Source organism: Colias philodice, chromosome 17, assembly GCF_061535455.1.
Source record: "Colias philodice isolate Cphi_HAF_F1 chromosome 17, ilColPhil1 Martin Lab GWU primary, whole genome shotgun sequence".
In the NCBI taxonomy this organism is placed as follows: domain Eukaryota; kingdom Metazoa; phylum Arthropoda; class Insecta; order Lepidoptera; family Pieridae; genus Colias; species Colias philodice.
In genome coordinates, this window is record NC_143102.1 from 2,172,235 (window position 1) to 2,194,754 (window position 22,520).

The window sequence follows — 22,520 nt, forward strand, 5'->3', positions numbered from 1 at the left end:
ATTTCGTATCGACGTTGCCAAATCTGGACGCGTTAAGAGATGATAAAGGGGACGCCGCCTCCCGCCAGACCGCAAATCTGGCGTTGAAGGAATCACAGCGAGACCAAACAAAAACACATGTTCTGCCATATACGCAGTACACGTTGACATCGTCTACCTTTTAGGCAAGATCGTTTATGTGATTAATTTATATCTTCACTTATCAATTCTGACGTCAGAATCGCTGTGTCGTGGTGACGCCGCAGATTCAGCTCTTTCAGATAATCACGGGAACGTAGTGACTTGCGTGATATCTTCATATAACTTGTATCTTGGAAATTAAAACATTTAGAGGATATTATTTTATCAATTCTGTATTTGAGTAACCATAATGATAGTATATATTGCATTGTGCCCTTTGAACCTGATAAATTTTATAAGGGCTACCATACAATAATGACTCTATCTTTCTGGTCTTTTTATTTAAAACATATTCTTCAATATTTTGCAACAAAATAATGTTAAATGATACGTACAAGTTATTACAAATATTAAAATATCAAATAAACTTCTGTTTTTTATTGTAAAAAGAATGGAAAAGATATAATAATTTATCATCTTATACAATCACCACTTATATTGCTTCCTAATAAAAAAGGATTTAATGACTCTTATGACGCCTGTTTAAAACCACCTACAATAGTTAAACATTGCACACATCAAAGATTTGCTTAGCTAATTCGTTTGCGCTTGTTACGGTGCGAATAAATCGTAAAGTATCACGTGAGTCACGGTGCAAGTGCACATGTGGACGTGGAAATAGCCTGCAAGTTGTAACAAATGTTCCGAGGCGGTGTGCTCAAGTCGCCCCGGCCAGAATGCGTCCGTCTGGCGCGCCAGTGCTGCGATATATCGATAACGACGGCCACAGCATTAATTGACTGATTTAATGAACAGCAAATTCTTTACATCTCGTTTTCTAGATTTTTGCATGATATTTCACATGTACTTTTCGTGCGGACTACGTATAAAATAACAAAATGTAATTACTGAATTTTATGAAAGTATATTAGGTATTGCACTCTCAATTAATCACACGAGATTTACATAAAACAAATTTTAAATTAATTAAGTACACTACAAGAATATTTTTATGCAAATTATAAACGTGGACAATATGATTATGGAAGTACAAGGTGAAGGGTTCATTTAAAATAATTACACTTAAAATTCGTAAACATATTATTTTTCACTGATATTATATTCGTGCTACTATAACATATTTAACTAAAATGCAATTGAATATCACGTAAGCCCTACATAGAGAAACCTCGACGCGGTAACTACATATTTTAATCGTACTGTCCCTTGCCTTTTGCAATTTGATTTAATAAGACGTGAGCAATTTTTCATCGTTCGATAAACTGATCGTATATCATATTGGGTGCATCTCTAAAGGGCGAGACTGGCCTGGCGCCGTGCTTTTTTACCCCGCCTCGGCTCGAGCCAACAGCCAACTTATTACTTTGGTAAATTTTAGTTGACTGCTAACTGTTGAACGGGAAGGGTGTGTTTGATGTTGTCGGAAAGCGGAACGAACGCGAACGTAATTACGAAATATATGAAGTGCTAATTATATTAACTGTGTGACATCTATGCGATGTTTTATTGAGTGGATTTTGATAGTTTTCTAAGGATTATTTTGGAGGATTGATATTGAAGAAAATAATTATGTCCAGTGTTTTGTCTACCAGCACTGCGGATGCTGTGCAAGCTGATGTCAAAGGTATATTTCAATTATTATATTTTTGAGATATGTACAGTTTATTTTTATTTAAGTCCGAAATTTTAAAGAAGGTACTTAATAAACTTAAAAATATTAATAAATTGATATTTATAATTTATATATAATTTTTAATAATTATTATAAAATAATGGTTCTCTTAAATATAGTTTAAAAGCACTTTTATTCAATAATTAATCATTGTCTAAATTTAATTATTTTTCTTATAAAGCTTGTTGTACCTAAGCATTAAATATTGTTAAATATTGTTGTACCTAGTTACCTGTAGGTACCATAGGAAACGCAAAAAAGGAAATGTAGGTATAATTTTTATTTTTTACACGCAATTTTAATTTTACGATGTCATTAAGGCTGTTTACTCAACGCTCTTGAAATGTTAAGAGTTGAAAATTCGTACCTAAGTTCATCGAACCAGTAAGTAACCGCCACCAACACAATACTGGATTAGAATTAAAAGTTATTACAAGTCAATCTCAAACTTTAAATGACATAACAGTGGGTGTAATAAAGTTAACTAAACGCCGGAAACTCAGTGAACGTCCGAACTATAAATTCGACAGGGCTCCGTACATGGTACACTCATAAATAAACATTTTGGACTTTAAAAGGCTTCGTTTAATTTCTTAAGCAAATTGCTACTCCCACATGGGTGCTGACTGCTGCATTACTCAGATTTCGTTACTTACCTACTGTTTGTTATCTGTGGCATTTTATAGAGATTTTAACCTCTATAATTCGGAATTCGGACTATGTAGGTATCATACAATTGCATGGCTTATCTCATTCTCTATTTCATAGGTTTGACCATTTCATCTTGTAGGTACCTAACTGTTATGTAATCCATAAAAAATAGATTTTGAATATGAGCGAAAATAAATATCTCCATTACTATAATTAGATATGTTTTAATAAGATAATACATTTTATTGGTATCTCATTAATTATTTATTTATCTAAGCGCGCGTGCTCTATATCAATTTTGGTAGCTATGCATGTCTCTACAGTCGAGCTTATGACTTCCATTGTGTTAACACTCGCAAAATAAAAACATAAAAAGAAAAAATCTAGAGCGACATCGTGAGAAAATCTGTTGGTAGGCGATTATATTAATTTTATCTCATAATTGGATCAACAAATGCTTGATTGTTAGTAACTAATCAATCAATACTAATTAATTTATCACCGAATACAGAAGGGTTCTAAAAACGCCTCGCTGCACATGTTACGGGGGTGAAAAAACCCTATACGTTAGAACAAGTGTACACCACTGCAAATATAATATAATTCTTGTCACACAATAACAACCCTTATTCCTTTGCTTGTAAAAGTTATTCCGACGATATAGTTTTTAATAGAAAACACGTATGTTTGTTCACATGTCGCATAGCGGGGGTCATGTGGGATAAAAAGAACGAATCTGTTTATTTTTTTTTTAGAATTAGGTCGCCAGTGTTGCCAACTGCAATAGGAATAGACAATTTATTTTGGATACGTCACGAAATATTAATAAGTATTTTAAAGACAATAAAAATTAAAAACTATAGGTATTCTAGAGCGCAAATCGCGTATTTCGTAATCTTCGTGTTACATATAATATTATACATATTATATGTATTACAATTTCCATGAATTACTAAATTTATGTTTGTGAACTGAGATCTGAGTAAAATATGGTAACAACCAGTAATGTTCACTTTAAACAGATGCTACAAATTAATGTATTGCTATACAATATATACCACCTGCTATCTATAATTAAATCATATAGAACCAAACAGTCAAACACTTAACCTAAGACGTTCCAATATAATTTGGTTATGTACAGTAAACATACAGTATGCAAATAATACATGCACACTTAAACAGTAGTTAGCAGTATGTAAAAAATACATAAATATTGCACGCCTCATAAGCGAAGCGTTGAGGTGGGTACTACTGTCACTTCGCGCAAAACATCTGATTTTTCAAACTTAAAATGTCTTTATGTATCATACATTGCACTTGTAAGATAATACATACACACACATATTAAGAAAAAACACTATTTTTAACGTTCATGATATTTTTGATGTCATTTTTGTTATTTAAACTAGTTAAAAAACAGTTTAAAAAAGTTCTGTCTTGGACGTCCGTGTGTCTGTATGTGCGGATCCTTTTTCTTGTTAACACGATAGCGACCGAAATACTTTACTAATCGAGTCTTTTTTTTTCTCTTACGCTTGAGTATGCTCAGGAATAGAACCCTTTCATTTTTCAGGGTCTGATTCGATGTGGTTTAATTGTTATTAAATAAACAAAAATAATAATTAATAAATATAGGTATTTATTAAAAAAAAATATGAGGCGTGCACTTTTGGATTTTCCAAATTATTTCAATAAATGCACACATAAACAGCCAAGAATTATTTCAAACTTGCTATCCGCCCGCGGCTTCGCTCACGTCGCTCAAAAGAAATTCTCATGGGACTGACAAAAAAAAACTGACACAAAAATTATAGCACAAAATCGATCCGTTGCCACTTGCCACGTATTAGAAAAAAAAACAAACACACTTTTTTATTTTTCATATTAGATAAAATATAATTAACTCGTTGCACAACACTTGTTATCATCTGAAAATAACAACAAACTAATCGCGGGTACATGCCGTACATGTGCACTAAGTCTAGATATAAAGATAATCAGGCTGATTTACTGATAAGAGTTATAAATTATGAAAAAAAAGTATGGATTACGACAATAAAATCGTGAGTGTATTTATTCTATTAACCAGATTTGATAATTTTAAGTATTCTGAATACTTTTGTTTAAACTAAAGAAAATACTCGTGTCTCGTATAATTTATTTTTAAACTTAAGACAATATCTCAGTTTTCATTAAAGCAACTACATATTGAAAAGAAATTAATCCTCTAATAATTAGTCTAACTCAATCATTATAGCATCAGATTTTCTAAGAACCTTTGCACCCTGGCCCTAGAATGACATCGCCGAGCCTTAATTGCCTCTAAAAAAAAAAACGAAACGCGCGGCAAAATTCTTAATCATCTGTAGTAGTTGCACAGGAGTCACCCTTTACTTTTTACAGATACAGATGTCAAACAGCCGACACTGAGCATTATTACAGCTATTATGTCCCCATCTGCAACGCCACATCTGGTATCCAAACGGGCTTACGTCATGACATGTGGCGACAACCGTTCAGTTTTATTGCTGAAAAATTACGCGTACTAGAAAACAATGATGTTTTCTTGCGTCCTATACGGCTATATAAGGAGCCGGCATGAACACGTTTCTAATAGATAGATATTAGATACTCATTTAATAAATTGATTGGACTCTTATTTACTAGGAAATTCAACGCACGTATAATAAAATGAACAATTAAAAGTAAAGAATTCTGTATTATATTACCTAAGTACAACATTTATTTACAAAACTTAAAGAATAAGCATTTAAATATCAATTTTAATTTTTACGCTAAAAGAGGGTGCAACCTATAGAGGCAATTTAAAAATTTCATATCGATAGTGGTCGCAGGAATACCCTTTCAAGGGACGTAGGACTTCAATTGGTTTTGTAGACGTTACCTACGTTAGATTCTATTTCAACCATTATCATTTTAATGCATGCGATTCACAGCTTGAACTTGAAATATTATTTGGATTTAGAATATGTTGTTTTGGGGTTTTCCAGTGGCGTAATGCTTAAGGCATTAGAAAAAAGCGACCAGTGTCAGGGTCTTGTATTACCGCTTACTTGAATAATTTAGCTTTTAAATGATTCCAATTTTAAATGGGAATTTTGTTGGAATTCGCGGTATTTTATCTAAAATAACTTTATTGATAATGATAAAAGAACGAACTTTGTTAATTAAATAATATTTTTAAATTAAAAATAGATGGATTTTTTTTAACTTTCATAATATAACGAGACTTTAGAAGTTTAGCCTATTGGAAACTTTTTATAAAAAATCTGTATCCGTATTCGATAATGGGGCTATTTGTAAAGTAACCGTATCAGTACTTGTTGCACTATAAAATCGTTCACGTGCCGGACCCCACGTGACGTTGTTTCAAAATATTGCCAATCGTAAAAATTACTGCAAGTGCGCTATTTTACACGCAACACTGTCACGTGTTATCATATTGGAATGCTTTGGAATTCGATTGGACATTTTGAATTTTTAAACGCGTAAAGCTCCTATTCACGATTTTATTAAATAAATTTATTTTTATAAATTATTGTAATTATTTCTATAAATATGATCTAAAAACAGATTCATTAAAGTTTTCAAACGCATTTTAAACAATATAAGATGCATAAATTTTAACTTTATATTCTTCAGTGTACAGAAAAAAATAAAATTAAAAACAGCTGTGCGATCGTTTACAGCTTTGCCAAAGAACAACATTTTTATTGTTGTAATTATCTGTAGTACACGAGGCGAACAGATGTATGCAGACTGCAGTATGCAATAATGACAGATGTTGGTTTATTTATCCGTCAATTTATAATCCGTGCGAATTAGAAAATATATAGAAAATGTAAGTATGATAATATTTATGAACCTAGAATATCTGAAAATCCTTAATATTATACCAAGCGAACTATAATAACACATACTAGTCACATCTAATTTCTAAAATAAAGTTTTTCACTCGCCGTAATAAATCAACAATTAAAAAAGCTAATTTTGACACCAGAAAACGTCGTTAAAAATGTTTATCTTAAAGTATTAGGCCGCCTTTCCATCTGCAAGAAAACTTGCGCAAGAAATGTCCGACAGTCTGTCTGACAGCAGCTTGCAAGTCTACTTGCAGGTGGAAACGCGGAATTAGACTCGCAAGCTTCTGTCAGACAGACTGTCGGACATTTCTTGCGGAAGTTTTCTTGCAGATGGAAAGGCGGCCTTATATTAGACATATCCTTATATTCAAACTATTTCATTGAGACAAGAGCAAGAAAGGTAGCAAAATATTTGACTTTACTACGTTCACTTGTTTCCGTCACTCAAGACCGTTAAATTGTCACATACGTTCAAGTAATAGTCAATTGCAAAGGAAGACCTATTACGGATTTTTGCATACGTCCATAAATATTAAAAGGGATGACGGGAAGCCTAAAATTCGTCGAAAAAGACAAAGGGAGGAAGCGATCGGGTGGCCAGGCATAAAAACAAAAGATAGCCCACACTTCCCCCGATACGCGGATACAGAAAAAGTTGCCATATTTAAAAAAGTAACAAGCGAAGGCTTAGGAATGCTAACGGATAGCATGAACAAATCAGATGCTACGCTATGAAACCCCTGTATAAACAAATAGTATACGATACACAAATGACATCAACTTATTGTTCTAGCATCTCGATTGCTAACACTTGTTTTGCTGAATCGAAAACTGGGCCATATGTTTAAAGAATCATCTTCTATTTTACACATATAATTTACGTTCCAGAACATAAGGTGTGAAGTCTCCTTGACTAGTTGCTTGTATCATCAAATGTGACACAAATCTAAATCATCGAATAAAACATAATTTTGAAAGATCATTGCTATCTATAAACGTATGCTCGTAAATTCGCGTAAAACATTGCATTGCGTGGGTGTTCCAACACAGTTGTAAATTGTATCGTGTTACTTTGATTCATCTGTATCCGGTATGCTACTTTTATTTTGGCAATTAAATGGAAAACAAATAATAAAGAGATTTTCAAGGAACAAGGATAGAGAAATGCCGCGCTTTTGATATCGTTTCATGCTATTCGAATTTTTTGGGGCCAAAATGTCATTTATTGTGAAATGTGGTCTTTTCAGTTAATTAATATGAGATTTTGAAGATGATGTAACTATAACTAATAAGAAATAATTATGCTCTTCTTACCAATCCAAAAATATAAAACACATAATATATGCTTGCCCAGTGCGCATATTATATACGACACTGTATGAATTTGTTTGTTTGAATGACATTTCACGATATGCTTATAATATGCTTAACAAAGGTTATTTTATTAGATGTAAGACAGTTTTTTTTTATATATTTAGCTCAATATTTTTAATTGATTTGAAAGAAGCTCAAAATGTTGCATCGAATTATGATGAAAAAATGTAGAGCCGAAATAAGTTAACGTATTTGTCGATTTTAAAATGTTACTGAATAAAAGCCTTGTAAATTAGTATAAGTCTAGCCTAGATAAATATGACTTCAGACAAACAACATAATTGGTCAGTAAAAACGATTCTGATTGGTCAGTTTCGTCGACTCCTATGTGGAAACCGGCGCCGACACACCTTTACAATACACATTTTATTTGATAAAATTGACACTAAGACAATTTATTGCGCATACGCTTATAAAATTTTCATCTTAAATTTATTTAATTAATTTAAATACTCAACGTTGAAAACATGGAATTGGTCCATTTTGAATGTGATGTCTTCGTCTGAATATTTTTTAACTTAGTCATTCGTTAAAATGTTTGCATTGTTGAATTTTAAGTCGCTTTGAAAAGTCTTTATAAAAACTAACATGTAAATTATACTCACAATATATTATGGGATAGAATTTCTGTTGAACAGCTTATATTCAGTCTAATTCTTTTTTTCTCTATACTAATTACTAACCATAAACAGATAACAAAACATAGACTATCACACGGTCTAACATGTCAAGTAGGTCCCATAAATTATACAAGTCAAGAAAGGATATAATATGTAGTAACCCTGTTAGGTCGTCTAGTCCCGTTTCACACCCTGATAACAACGTTAGTTTATTCTTGTACAATTTATGGCAACATTCTTATTTCTTAGTTTCTTTGCCTTCATAACTATATCATGTTTACTAGTTTTTTTATCTATTTTCCCATATTATTATACCTAGGTTTTCGATGCATTGCATGCGTTGATCTAAAAAAGTAAGACACAAATATTTGCGTAGGTACAATAAATGAATTAAGACTTAGATATAAAATCTATATTTGTTATTTATGTAATATTAAAATCAATGAATACTCTTGAATAATCGAATCTACATATACATATTACATTTTCATATTTAAAAAATACGTAAGCCCATTATCACCGGTATTTATTAATAAAATAATAATATTTACCAATTCTTTAAATGTTAATAAAGCCATTGTTCGTCAACAAATGTCAATATTTATAGCATATTCTTTCGAATGTTGCTACATCGCATTCCACCATTTGCATTAATTTGCTTGTCCGCTCGAAGAATCATAAATATCGTTGAGATAAACTGGCGCCTAATTTATATATCCTATATATCCGGGAAAGGTTTAAAACGGTAGATGTAATTTTGAATAAAATAATCATAATTAGTAGGACGGTTAATTGCATTCCTATTCCTAAATCAATAATAAAGTAGCGATTATGTAGTTGTTTTATTTAAATAGTTACAAAACGTATTTCCGGATATTAAATATTTTACGATCAATTTTTAATGACACTATACCCCGAAAGTAACATAATACACACAAAAACATCCTGATCCGTAAAATATCCTTTGTAAGACGTTAAAAATGTTTTCGGCGTCCTCAAGATCACATTTTTTCTGCCAGATGGCAGATAAACATCGGGATAAACCATCTGGCTGTGATTCCAACTTAGCGCATGCGAAATTAACTTTTTATATCCATTTTATATCTGATTTATTATCGCCGTTAGGGCGCCGACACAAGGTCATTCTTACAGCCATTGACAACTGGCACTATAATTGCCATCATTAAAAATGTTCTGGGTTTTACCAAAAGATGAGCACTGGGCGTATTAAATTTTTATCGCCGAATATTTTGTAGATGTAAACCGAGATTAGGATTGCTACGTGTAATGTAATTTTGCTAATTATCGCTTTAAATTATTCATTTCGCGAGCGCCTTGTAATGCTGATGTTAAAAAAATACAAAAATGTTTATGTATTTTTATTTTCCTTGGATATGATTACCCGGATCTTATTTACATACGTTTGCCCCATGTTGCATAAACAACGATGTACTCTCAAAATGTGAATCTTAAGGTAACGTAATTACCATAGATTATATTTTTGTAAACTCACTTTTATTTCTTTTTCTTTTTTTAAGAAAAATATGAATAATTTGTTCAATTTAACCATGTACTTAGTCTTTTTATAATCATGAACCAAAATGATTCGATTATCTACACATATTGCAAAAACACAGCGAAAAATAATATTTTTTTGTGTCGTATTGCGAAAATTATTCACGTTTGTCTATGCGCAGTCAAGTTTTATTCAAAATGAGGCTATTGGAGATGTGTTATAAATGGCTGCTGCCAAAGTGTCACGGAGATGCAATTTTTCTCTTTCAGCCAGGTGGTGAAATCCATTAAACATGGTATTAAATATGAGTTACATACATTTTCAAATTAAGCATAGGTTTTTTGTAGTTCGTCGCCACTCGGGTGACTATTCTCTCTCGTATATTTTTAGGAACAAAATAGGAAGTTTTTAAAGCAAGTTGCGATGCGGGATGCTGGGATAGTAATTCTAAATGCGAATTCTTTAAAAAAAATTGTAGAGTCCGAATAAGAAAAATTACTTATAAGTAGGTATAAGTATAGATTATAGGTACGAGTAAAATTGTCTGTTAAATAAGAATGAATTAGAATAAATTGAATAAAATATAAAATATGGTCTTCAAAACCCGTATGCATATATGTATAAATACAATTGTAGTATTATCACAGACTAATAATAATATACTACGTATACAAGTATTATTAAATAATCTAAACCACATAAGTTTACTTAGTACATGTATATAAATTATAAGCACATGGCAAGCAGGTGTCCCACATGTTGAGACTACCGCTCAGAACAATAGGCTGTTTTGTCTCGGACAGACAAACAGACATTCCTACATTGTTTTTACAGTTGGCGCGCTTCAGTATGGTAGAATTCGGAGGTACGTTCCGATTTAGAAGTTAATTTGTATAAAAATGAGACCGATCCTATGGTATAATTAATAACTAATAAGTGAACTTTAGGATATAAAAGTAGAGTTCATTATTAAATAATTGTTTTTCAATCGTAAAAAGTCGAATTATCTATAAGAAAAAAATCGACTCCTGTTTGTAGTATGCAATTATTATGAATCGTTAAATCACAATTGCAAAGATTTAACAATTGCAACTTTAAATTACCTTTAATAACTAACAATAATTTTCTGAACTGAGTAACTGGGCCAAAAAAACAAACAATAACACAAACATAAAACCTTATCAATTAGCAAATTACAAACACGATCATGCAAGATCAAATTCTTAGAAGATTTAATTAAACTAATCAATGGCGGCTAATATACACGAGGAATAATAATAGAAAATCCATTCCATATAAGAAATTGTTATTTAGTAGCGTTACTTAGCAATGGCGGCCGTTTGGCGCCAACGTGTCGCCGGCTCGGCGCCGCAATACGTGACTAATAAGATCCTGAGGTCCGGGGACCGGGATACTATCCCAAATACGGGATCCGGGATAAATAATGTACGCTATTGATCACGGGACGTGGGGGAAATCTCGAAACTATCAATCCCTTTTTGATTGAAACCTTTTTTTATAACCAGGCTTTGGTGCTGATGCAGAATTTCCGTACCTACATCCGAATGAGAAAATATTCTATAATAATTCTTTAATAATTATAGAATGTTTTTTAAAATATGCTCCGTTGACTTTGATAAAATATTATATAAATATTTGATTTAACTCTTGATAAGTATGGTCATAAAAAGCTAACCATTTCAATTCATTTAACGGTGTCGGAATTCGGAAGATAATAAGAATAAGATGGGCCTAAAGTTGTCACAAAATCGATATTGTTCAAACGAGTATAGCTGGCCACTGGCGCCACTCTGGTGAAAGTAGCCATCACGACTTCTCATACATTAGGCTAAATCGTGCGAATGCTCAGCCACGATATATATTTAGTCATAAAATTGACCGCTCATCATTTACTCATTTCTCGGCTCCTGCGAATACTCCCACGGCTGGTACAATACTATTCGAACGGTAAACGCACTTTTGATTGGTCTAGGAATGAATAAGTATAATTTATGTTAAAATTACACTGAATGATTAGAAAAAATAAACTATTTTTACATTCACGCAATACTCAAATTCTAAATGAATTCAATTCAAACTCAACGAAAACGAAAAACGAACCGTAGACCATAGACAAAATAAAATAAAGAATGAAATCCGAATCATTAATTCAACCCGTCCATAGACGATAGAAATAAAGAGAATCTTCTAAAGGATTCTGTGAAATTTGGCGCCATAGTCCAGATACGTATCAGCTGGGTTATCAAGTGGTGAGATCGACACCATTCAAGCTTTGTGTGCTTGGCGCCGGTCCCTTTGATTCGTCCACTTTGTTTTAACACGTCAACGTGAATCGGCGTAATGAGCGAGACCCTTAAATCTGGGCCTTCGGGCCATGTATTATTGTGTATCCTCTGTGATATATTACACCGCGCTCACCGCACAATGCTGCTCCGAAATATAATTAATGTGTCACTTTTTTGTTACAATACAATAGTTTAATTAAAGATTTATTGAAATTTGAAGTTCTATATACGTTTCGAATGTATTAATGAACCTACGCTCATTAACTCCCAGCTGTGCACATACCAGCTAAGTCACAAAAACCTTGAATTCTACAAACGTGATTTCTAAAGCGAGTAACGTATTTATAGTATCACATTTATCTACAACACGTAGAAATGAGAAAAATCTTTTAATGATAGGCACATCTGTAAACGGCGAAAGAATTCTTTGTAAAACCTCTAAGCAATTAAAACCTCAATCAAACGTAGGCGGGGCGGTCTTGGCTTCGTTCTATTAAAAAAAACACCTGTAGTGTGAGAAGATAGTTCAACAATATTACCTTTACGATCCACATTGCATAATAGTCTCGTATTTGAATGTCGTTAGAGTTGAAATTTGGGTGATTGCAGGTTTTGTGATGTATGGTGATTGGAACGCCTTCTCGGCGCCGCGGCTCCACGATTATGAGCTATAAAGCAATTCCGGTAGCTCGACCATTACGGATGTACAATTATAGCGTGTTAAACTCGCGGCTTTGCTTATGTTAACCCTTTGTTTTAGACATAAAATTTTATTACCTTCATGGTTTATGAAGATTTGAACTAAGATGAGACTCCATGGACGCGATGGACATCCGAGATAGTTTTAATGTGAAGATTTTATTATGATTAACAAAACTCAATGAAATGAGGCGTGAACATAATCAAAACTTCCTTAATCTTATTTTGATAAGCTTTACACGCACTCGAAAATTTTCCATATTTTTTATTTTTTTTCTACATTTTAAAAATTGCAAGTATTATAGAACATACTGTATATTGCAACATATCTTAAATGACAAGTGTTCTAGCCATTTCCCCTAGATTTATCTCGAAAGTCAGGCAAATTGAGACGTAGAAATTTTTTTACACCGCTATTCTCTTAGATCCTATATATACAAATTGATTTAATTAAGTTTTTAAAATTTTATTTAAGTTTGATAAGCAATTCGGGAAATCCTAAAATGAATTAGATTTAAATATTAGTTGTAAATTGTAAGGTGTAAAAGTAACTAGAGTTCTATCTTTTCTGTCAGTTCAATTATGTCATTTCGTCACAAGAAGCTTATATCTTATACACTGGAGATTTCGGTATGAACATTTGACGTGTAACAAGAAAATTGTTGTGTTCTATCACTTTCACACCTAACTTGGTATTGCCACTGTTAATACGAAGTTTTCCCAAGGCTACTATGTATGCTGTAATATTCTGTGCAAAAGGTTAGTTTTTGTACATGAGTTTGTTGATAAATTGCCAACAACGTCATTCAGAAGCATTGTTGGATGAGACAATTATTATTTATGCTAAATAAAATAAGTATCTGAACCAATTATTAAAAAGCGATATTCCCTGATTATGGGTAGTTACCATAATAAAATTGTAGCAACTCTCACTTTGACAATATGGCATAAGTGTCAAAAAAATTGCGTCGCTTCGAATATTTAAGTTAATATTGTTGCGTATTTAATAAATATTTTCCGAATATAAATAATGTATTGCATTGTGAAAAATTGCAGAAGTTTTTGGACACCAAATTCTGGCCTATAATTTCACAGGCAAGTGTATATTTACGTTATTTACATTATTCCTCAATACTCCTGCATTTACCTGTTTAGAATCATTTTAATGGCAAAAATCGTCAAATTTATCATCATTTTACTAAGCAATCATGTTAAATAAGTTCTTTTCCTAATACTTTCATCATTTTTCAACAAGTTTTCAACAAACAAATTTAACAAGTAAGGTAACCATGATGATGGGTTTTTACGGATCGCGACGATAATATATTGCTAAACAATATTATGATGAACATTTAGAACACCATTTTAAAAATTTTTATACTAGTAATGAAACAACACACGACATCGGTATTGCACTCACATATTGTGGTTTGTTCTTTTTACATTGAAATTTATACTTTTTAACCTAATATTTTTTTGTTTTACGTATTTTTTTCTTCTATTTTTTGCTTTCCAAAGATGAAATAAAAAGAAATAAATGGCTGTCCATAGTGCCTATCAAGGGTAAAATTTATCAACATGCCAGAATATGCAGTTTTCATTTTAAGCCTGAGGATTACGGTCCAGAAAAAAAAATACCTTTTGAAAAGTGCTATACCTTTTTATTTACCACATTCTTGTTACTGCGTCTCAACTGTGGATAAAGTAATTTTAATTATATTATAATTAACCACCATGAAACCATTAGTAACCGTAAGTACAGCTCCTGAAAGACATACGAATTTCTGAGAACTGTAATATCGTTACCACACATCAACACTAGCGATGCAACTCTCCCTTTGGAATATTGAAAAGTTTTAGACTGAAGCTTGAGTAACCAAAACGATGTTTTAATGTATGTAGCACTCATTTTAATTAAAAAATCATAGTATGAGATCAAAAGTTATCAAGCGTTATTTAAAACTATCATTCTCTACCAATTAAAATGGTATGTACCTATAAAGATGATAATTATTCATGTAAGTTGACCAGTAATATTATAATACTAGCAATGCCCTGCGGTTTCACTCGCATAGATAGCGATATCGTTACAGTGAAAAGTCTATTACTTATAGGTCGGACTATAGGTTTAATTTTTAATCACATGAAAATCACCTTTACCCCGTCCCGCACTACGGCCTTTTTTTTTTGTTTTAGTGGGGAAATCTTTCATAGATACCCACGGCCTCCGGGGGAGGGGCCGTGGGTTATGACGGATTCCTACCGACCAAAACCCCACTGTGTTCCGTCAAGACGCATATTGGTAGAATTCCTCCGTGACCCCCGCACTACGGCCTGCTCGAACAGTATACCTACTATTTTCTGTAGATTGACACTTTTAAAAATTCGTTATATCTTTTGAATGGAATATCCAATTCTTTTCATTTAAAAAGTATTTTGCTGGTATTGAAACAGTCTATAATAAAACATCATTTAATGGGATAAGGATTAATATATGTGTATGGATAACATGGTTTGATTACTGTCGGCACTTCTATTTACTTTGAAAACGTAAAAAAGTTGTTGTAGTAACATAACTACTGAAGATGGACATATGGTATCGCGGACTTTCTTGTAGATATTGATCCATTCTATAATACCGTAGAACATTTTTTTGTTCTATCTTCAATAGATTCTGCAGCGCACGCGATGACAGAAGTTTTATTGAGGATTTTTTTACACCTTGGGTTACATTATTGCATTTTTGGTAAGGATCTCTAATTTTTTTGAAAATGCAATATAGCCTATGTTGCTCAGTAAAGATGCAGCTTTCTAATGGTGAAAGAATTTTTGAAATCGGTCCAGTAGTTTTTGCGTGAAAACCATGCATACATACATACATACATACATACTTACAAACTTTTCCTCTTTATAATATTAGTATAGATAAATACTGTTAAAAATATATGTCGTTATTATTTATAGACCATGATTTTTAGGTTTTTTTTATTTCGAAAAATCCTGAATATACAAACCAGTGTGGTCACCCACAGAAAGAGACAAAAAACAACACTGACGTCATTCAAGGTTATATTTTCTTGTGACAAGTTAATGGTCATAGTGCAATCTCCAGTGTATTAGATATAAGCTTCTTGTTTCGTCAAAATAATTTGACATACGGATTAACAAACCTGAAACCACAGGTTGCCATAGCAACGTGGAATGCGGACAATCACATTCTATATAGAAGTAGGTATGTATAAATAACAATCAAGAAACCATATGGGGAACCTGTTTCATCTGAGAATCTTGCCCACATTAGGTTATTTCTTAAAATATTTCAAATATTTTTTTTGTTGATTATTTAAAAAAAATAAGGAAAAATTTACTCTTTTCTTATCTTACGTTTAATCTACCTGTTAATTTATTTGGTTTTTTATCATAAAATAAAAAATAATAATAAATCAGTCTTTGTAAAATTGTAATATGATATCTATTATTATACATTGTATATTAATTTTAAAAATATATCACTTCGTTTTATCATTTTATACGAGCCTTGATTAATTAGTCTTATAGAAGTCATTATTTCTCACGAGAAATGACTCAATTAAACAACTTCGGTGATTAATACGTGTATTCCTGCAAAACTCTGCACTTATACATTGAATTTACAATGCATTCCCACTGCATGCATTAGTTGCACTGTTGCACAGTAATTCAAAACCACCTCATGTGCGCCGATGACGTCACAGAGGCGCCGGCGCTTATGGCAATCGTCTAGATAAAATTATGTGATTTACGCAACATTTTTATAGTTTCGCCTCTTGTATTCTGTGATCTGTCATAGACAACATCATAAACCATAGTGTTCAAGAACGGGGCACAGATTAAAAATTAGAATGCGATCTTTTTATCTGTACAATTTCTGGGAATCATCGTTGATTATTCTTATCTCTAAGTTGTCTAAACTGCCTACTTTATATTAATGCAATTATCATTTTAAGGGCCGATTTTTCAATGCCCAGATAAACAGCTAGATAGACTTTATTCTTCAGTTAACAAAATATTCAATTTTTCAATAGACGAATAGGACTTATCTATCCAATAACTACGTTATTTGAGGAATAAATCTATTTGCCGCTCCAACGGCCAGATAGCGCGCTATTCGACTGTTAGTGTGCGTCCACACTGAATGCGCGGTGGCGGCGGCCTAGGCGGGCGCGACGAGCGGGCGCTCGCGGTGGCCACACCGACCCGCGAGCTCAAGTAGCGGTTCGACGATTTTCGGGTGTTGCAAACTTTGGACGATTTGCTATTTTTACTGGACAGTCCGATTTTGAGATGAGATCATTATAGAAGTTGTACACGAAATAAATAAAACAGAGGAATAACGGGTGAATCTTATATGAAAAATTGAGATTATACCCTACAAAATTACTGTGGTGTATATAAGTGTTTTAGATTGAATCGCACTTAATTATAGAAGTTTCACTTCAACAATTAAGTATTTACCGCTATTTTACGAAAAACAATAAAGGATATAATATAAGAAGTCGAGCGACAAGACCGAACTGGTTTGATACCCCCGCCGTCCGCGCATTGGGTCGCTTGCTGACTAGGCCCGTAGTGTGGCCAGAACGCGCGGATAGGAGAGTTTGAAAACTACGCGCGCTGGCTCGCTCATTACCGTCGCACTAGGCTTCCGCCACAGTCATTTCAATGTGGACGCAAAGGCGCGTTTCATACGTTTGATATTTCGCGCCCGCCGTCGCAACCGCGCTAGGCTCGCAGTGTGGACCTGCACTTAGGCGTTTGAGTTGACAACTGACGCGTCAAATTTGAGATATTTTCGTATGTCATAACATAGAGCGTAGAATTATTAACAATTAAACCTCTTTCTATATAATTATTATCAATTAAAATCATATTGAAATTGATGTTTTTGATAGTACTGATGATCATGCCATTGAAAATTTGCCGAACGCTGCCTTTAAGTATGTCGTTTCCATCGTAAAATATATAAATTGAAACACAAATTTAACCAAACTCTTTACTCGAATCAAAACAACAATCAACAATCATAGAAGACAAGTGCACTCCTGACGTGAGTCATAATGACGGTTGTTGACAAATTGCAAGATTTGACTCTATCCCGCTCTAACCTGACTAATTTAATATGTTTGTTTCGCCACTCCGAGAGCAGTGCTGCCAATATGGAAATATTTGGTCAGATAGTTATTCATCAAATAAATCACGATTGAAAAATAGGCGAGCCGTAATGAGTTAGATAAATAATTGGATAAATCTATTCGAGGGGTAGTTATTAGACTGTTTATCTCGCGATTGAAAAATCGGCCCTAAATATATTATTGATAAAATTATCTTATGGCTATCCATGATCGAATAATCGTAGTTTTAATTTGTAATTTTTTTCACCAAAAAAAAATTTGTATATTCTTTTCTTTTGTATTATTTTCTCCTCTCCTTACGTTATAAAAATTATACCTACCTACACATAAAAAATAACTGATCCATTTCAGCAAAATTAATAGGAATTTTATTATAATTTATAATAGATACACATTCATAATTTTATTTTAATAGCGTGTTATCGAACAAATACTAGACTATTTGGTTTTGCCCACATTCAAATTTTTAAACTTTCAACGGTTACACAATTGGTATTTAAAGTTATCACTAGTTTTTTATTATCTTGTTTCAAATAACTCTAGATGTTATTAAAATCATTCTAGATTCTAGATTGCGAAGATTTTTTTGTTAGATAAATATTTTTAAGTATATCATTATGATGTTATTTATTTTTAAACATTGCGAATAGCTTAGATTGCTCCTTATGTTGCACAAAAAAGAAACAATGTTATATAAGTAGGTAATACACTATTATGTATTTCTTTGTTTTACATAATTTCATCGACAGAAAGATAAAAGAATTTGCTTATGGTCAGCAAGCACATAAAAATGCTAATCTCATTTCATAATTTCGTAAAAACTTGCAACTTCTTAGAACAACATGAGAATTAAAAATACTGGACAAGCTTCGTGGATAATCAGCAGACGATGAAATAACTAAGCTGAAATATTAAAAAAAAATTCTTAATCACAATTATTTTGCAAAACCATCATGACCTATTAACTTCTTAATGGAGATTAATTAATATCTTTTTATCAAATTATCTTTCAATCGCTTGATAACCATCCATAATTAATTAGAAAAATTTGTCTCATCTTCAATCTATCAAATTTTTTTTAATTGACTTTCGAAGACGAACGTCTCAATATTCTTTTAATAATTTTCTTCATAAGCAAGTATCTATTACGAGTAAAAGGTCTTTTTAATTTGCAAGAAAATAAGATATTGACAAAATATAATGAACCAAGAAGAGTATCGCGTATTGAATTTGATAGATAAATATCATTAGCGATAAGGCCGCCTACTGTACATTGTTATATTATTATATTTTTAAGTTTGTAAAATGTATTCTATAAGGTGTACAATAAAGTATTTTTCATTCATTCATCATGAGTTTATGCCATGGATAACATAATAATAAAAATTAAAATAAAATATAATCTGTCTAAACGTAAAACTAATATTTTTATACGAAGCGCGTAAATCTATAACTAGGGGCGTCCGTCTTTGTCCTTTTATCTCGATTGACAGACGAAACTGCCATTGCACGCATTTGTTAACGATGCGATTGATTGCCGATACAACGTCTATAAAACTATCTGGGACGACAGATCGTGAGAGGGCGAGGTTCAGATACATGGAGAAATGTATACCTAGACTAGAAGCGTACTGACGAAGTAAAATATAAATTAGAGGTTCGCGAATTTAAGGATATTCATGAACTAATTGGGTTAACCAATTTAAATAGCCAATATCGTGTACATATTTTCAAATTTGTTAAAAATAAATACGAAGTGGCAATTAAACTAATTCAATTCTTTTCTTTGTTACAGAACGTATATCAGAACGAGATGCGGGTTTTGTATCGGGTGGTGAAGATGACGACTCCTGTTCCGGCCCAGCGCACTCCGATGACTCCGGAGTCAGACTCGTCACAGACAGAAAACGCGACAGAACACCAACCAGAATACAGCCACCTAAAAAACGGATCAGACTAGGCTCCAGAGAAGACCTGACAAGCCCTGAAAGCGATTCGTCCAACCCCTTCAGACCCTGGTCCTTCGCGGAGGAACCACAAAATGAACCGCTCTCCTTAGTTAAGAAGACGAGTGAAACTAGTCTGCTCAGGCAACGACGGCGGCCGATAGAACCGCCCCCGATCACAATAATAGAACCCGTTGGTCCCCCGCGAGTACCTCCACATCCGGGGGTCATCGAACCGTTCCCAGACAAGAAACCACGAGAGCAGAGGAATTATAAGAACATGACGAGGGAGAGGCGGATAGAAGCCAACGCTAGAGAGCGGACGAGGGTCCACACAATAAGCGCTGCGTTTGACACGTTACGAAAGGCGATACCCGCGTACAGTCACAACCAGAAACTGTCCAAATTATCAGTTTTAAGGATAGCGTGTGCGTACATTTCCGCATTATCAACGGCGATGGAACCAGACGCAGACCTTTCGGATGCTGTGGAGAAGGTCACCCAGACAATACACACGGAAGGCAAGTTGCGGAAAAAGAAGGACGACCCATGAGTTCTTTGACTGTACCAGAGTACAAAATGACAATAATCGTAGCTATAATGAGCTTTGAATCTCGTGTGGATCACCGATCACGCTTGTCCGTGTTTATGTTCCTATGGACTGAAAATATGTACTTTAGTAAAACTGTTTTTGGGTTTGAGTTGTTATAGTTTATTTCGCACGTGAAAAAGCCTTTAATTTGCATCACTGTTAAACTAAAGTACATAGTTACTAACAATAAATTAATATTAAATTGAATAGGTAACTCCAATCTTTAGTCATTTCATTTCACATCCATGACATTCAAATTTCGCAAAAATTACCTCAGTAATATAAGTAAATCCGTCGATACATTTTGTAACAAACGGCCAAGCCATTGTTAACCATTCCCAACACAGTATTAGGTGATGTCAAATGGCGAACATGTATAATTATTTTATTTGGCTTTAATACTTTATATTTATTAAAAACCGAGTCAGTAATTTTAAGACAGAATTGTATATTTTATATAATATAGTAAGCTTGTGTACTTGTGTAAATATTAATGTAAGTTGTAAAGATATATTATGTTTTTAAGATAGAAGTTATATTATTTGAGGCATTTTGTATCTGTAAATCACTTTGTGTTGCGAATTAAAAAATACAGATAAATAATTAAAAATATATTTCTTTGTAGAGTGTAACAACACCACCGTGCCGTAAACTAAAATGCCTTGAACAGATGTTGTGATAATAATGTAAATATTAATATTATTGTTTGATAAGGTTTATTGTAACATTCAATTGTTATATTATAAAGGGAAAGAAAGACATTGTTTTAAATGCATTTAAAAGTGATTTGTTTGCGTTGAATTACAAGAAATTTGTAAAATTACGTTTATTTAATTTTAATTGTTTAAATTATAAAACATAAGTGAAATGTTTTTAGAAATATATACAACTCATAAACAAATTTAAATCTCAAGAGTTCAAATAACACTAGTCTCCTTAAATTTATTTCAACATTGCTGCAAATCACTGCAAATGCTTTGATGAGATATTAAAGAACAGAAATAAACGAATGTGAATCGTTAACTCCTTTGTTTTATTTTTAATCTATGGACACTACGCCATTAAAAGTAAGTTTATAATATGATCTGTGGCCTGTCATAAATAGCGGGAATTTGATATCGTGCAACCATAGCGCGAAAAAGATATGAATCTTCTTTTCAGATCATTAATCAATGTCTAAGCCAATTAGCTACAGGAAAATCAACAAATATTTAAAGATAAAGAAATAAAAAAATCCTATCCTACTAATAAATAATAATAATATGTATTATAAATGCGAAAGTCTGTGAGGATGTGTGTGTGTTTGTTACTCTTTCACGCAAATACTACAGAACCAATTACAATGAAATTTAGCACACATAATATAGAGGGTAACTTGGATTAACACATAGTATAGGTTTTATCCCGAAAATCCCACGGGAACGGGAACTATGCGGGTTTTCCTTCGAAAACGCGGGCGAAGCCGTGGGTGGAAATCTAGTCTTATCTAATTTTTAACTCAATTTAATTGCTTTAATAAATTATCTCTATAGAATCAAGAATCAACACTAACCACACCAAATTATATTTCACTAAATTAGTTGTTTTTCATTCAGATAGGGTATCGCTTCCCATTATAAAGGCTTATTAGTTATTACACTACCCGATATGAAGGGCCCTGCATCTAGGGTGGGCGTGTTCCCTAGTTAGTGTGGCACTTATTACACTTCTCGAATATGGCCCTAACTCAGTTTATACGCGAATGTCTAGAGAGATAAACGTATTGTTGCATTTTACATTATGCCGCCGTCAGTATCAAAACTTCAAAAAGTTGCTGTAGCAGTGGCAACCGTTGACGCAATAACAAATATTAAAAAAAGAAGAGAAAGATCTGGGTGAAAGAGTATTTGCGGTTACGTGAAAAGCTTTCAAATATGTAAATACTAAGCGTGCTTGAACCGGGAGT

The 22,520-nt window shown here is 32.8% G+C and overlaps 1 protein-coding gene across 1 annotated transcript; it reads left to right on the forward strand.

The window, feature by feature from the left end:
* Positions 1 to 1,503: 1,503 nt before the first annotated feature.
* On the forward strand, positions 1,504 to 21,578 carry net (atonal bHLH transcription factor 8-like protein net). Its single transcript, XM_089705773.1, has 2 exons — positions 1,504 to 1,765; positions 19,833 to 21,578. Exons 1-2 carry the CDS (start codon positions 1,711 to 1,713, stop codon positions 20,534 to 20,536), a joined length of 759 nt encoding a protein of 252 aa, XP_089561899.1. The 5' UTR covers positions 1,504 to 1,710; the 3' UTR covers positions 20,537 to 21,578.
* The last annotated feature ends 942 nt before the right edge of the window (positions 21,579 to 22,520 follow it).